Below are 1394 nucleotides of genomic sequence, written 5' to 3'. Positions count from 1 at the left end.
ATCATCATTAACATTACTATTCTTATCGTTACTATTATCATCATTATTATTACTATAATCATGAAATCATCATTATCATTATTATCGATATCATTATTTTTTATCATTATTACTATTATCGTTATTATCATTATCGCCATTAATATCATCATTGTTATTATGATCAATATTATTATTACCATTATCATCATTATCGTTATTGTTGTCATTATTAGTACTATTAGCATTCACATTGACATCGCCAACACCATTGTAATTATTGCAGTTACCATTAACGCTGTTATGATTTACAGCACGTGCGTCGCAGTCGATCAACGATATTTTCCCAGTGCAATCCGTTAACAAATGTAGAAAGATATGAATGAAAATGAATCTGACCGGTTTCGAACATATCTTCGTCAGAAACCGGTCAGATGCATCTCTTGTCTTGTGAAGATATTCATTCCCATTCATACCTTTTCTACCGCTGCTATCTATATTCATTATATCTATACACACCAGCGACCCAGGATCACAATTACCGCAAATTATACGAATGCGGAGGTAGAACCATGACTTCGGCGAAAATTGGAGTTTGTATACGATCATTATCTGATTATTATGTTGTAAGAATGTATACAAAATTGTAATGCAAGTAAGAGATTTGCAAAATCTAATTGAAGTGCAGATGTTGGTAGGGTTGATAAACAAGGTACAGATATTTTAATCCGAAGTCTGGGCTGCATCATCGCATTAAGGTACAGACATCTTAGTCCGTTGTCTAAGCTACATCATAGCATTGTTACAGACATCTTAATCCGAAGTCTAGGCTATATGATCGCGTCTTAATCCGAAGACTAAGTTACATCATAGCATTAAGTAATAGTCATTTTAAAATAAAGTCTACGCTACATTATCGCATCAAGTTACAGACATCTTAAGCCGAAGTCTAGGCCACATCATCGCATTCGCATGGTAACAGCGGGAACTACGCTTAGGATGCTAAATGGTACCTGAGTCGGGCCGCAGTCGTGTCTTCCAAGAGTTTCCGAGAAGCACTCTCGGATGGCAGAGTCGGCATCACAATTCAGGTTGTCCAGCCAATATTTCACCTCGCTTCTGCGCCATGCTGGAGGGGGTGAAATTAGGGGGTGGGGGAGGGGGGGTCATGGGTATTTTGCTAATACGGAGAGGAATGTGTTTGTGTGTAAGAGTGAGCTGTGTGTAAGGGGATGTATGTGCGTGTGCGTGTGTGTATGTGTGAGAGTAGGGAGTGAGAAAGAAAGAAAGAGAGAGAAAGAACAGGTACGTATTATATAATCGAACACACACTGTTATACCCCAAACAGCAATTCGACATCAGTACATTGTGAGCGCCCAGTGAGCGATCTGCCTTCAGAGTCGTCTTGTGTACA

The 1394-nt window shown here is 38.7% G+C and overlaps 1 protein-coding gene across 1 annotated transcript in view; it reads right to left on the bottom strand.

Moving 5' to 3' along the window:
• The window catches only part of LOC113804378 (neurotrypsin), a gene marked incomplete at its 5' end in the record, with an annotated part of 14161 nt that extends 13047 nt beyond the window's left edge, over window positions 1-1114 (bottom strand). Inside the window, 1 exon segment of the mRNA XM_070136126.1 lies at window positions 993-1114. Coding sequence (XP_069992227.1) covers window positions 993-1114 — 122 coding nt within the window.
• Window positions 1115-1394: the final 280 nt, after the last annotated feature.

The sequence above is a fragment of the Penaeus vannamei genome, chromosome 21 (genome assembly GCF_042767895.1).
Source record: "Penaeus vannamei isolate JL-2024 chromosome 21, ASM4276789v1, whole genome shotgun sequence".
Taxonomy (NCBI): domain Eukaryota; kingdom Metazoa; phylum Arthropoda; class Malacostraca; order Decapoda; family Penaeidae; genus Penaeus; species Penaeus vannamei.
The sequence above is the reverse complement of the archived record's forward strand: the minus strand, read 5'-3'. Positions and strand labels throughout refer to the sequence as shown.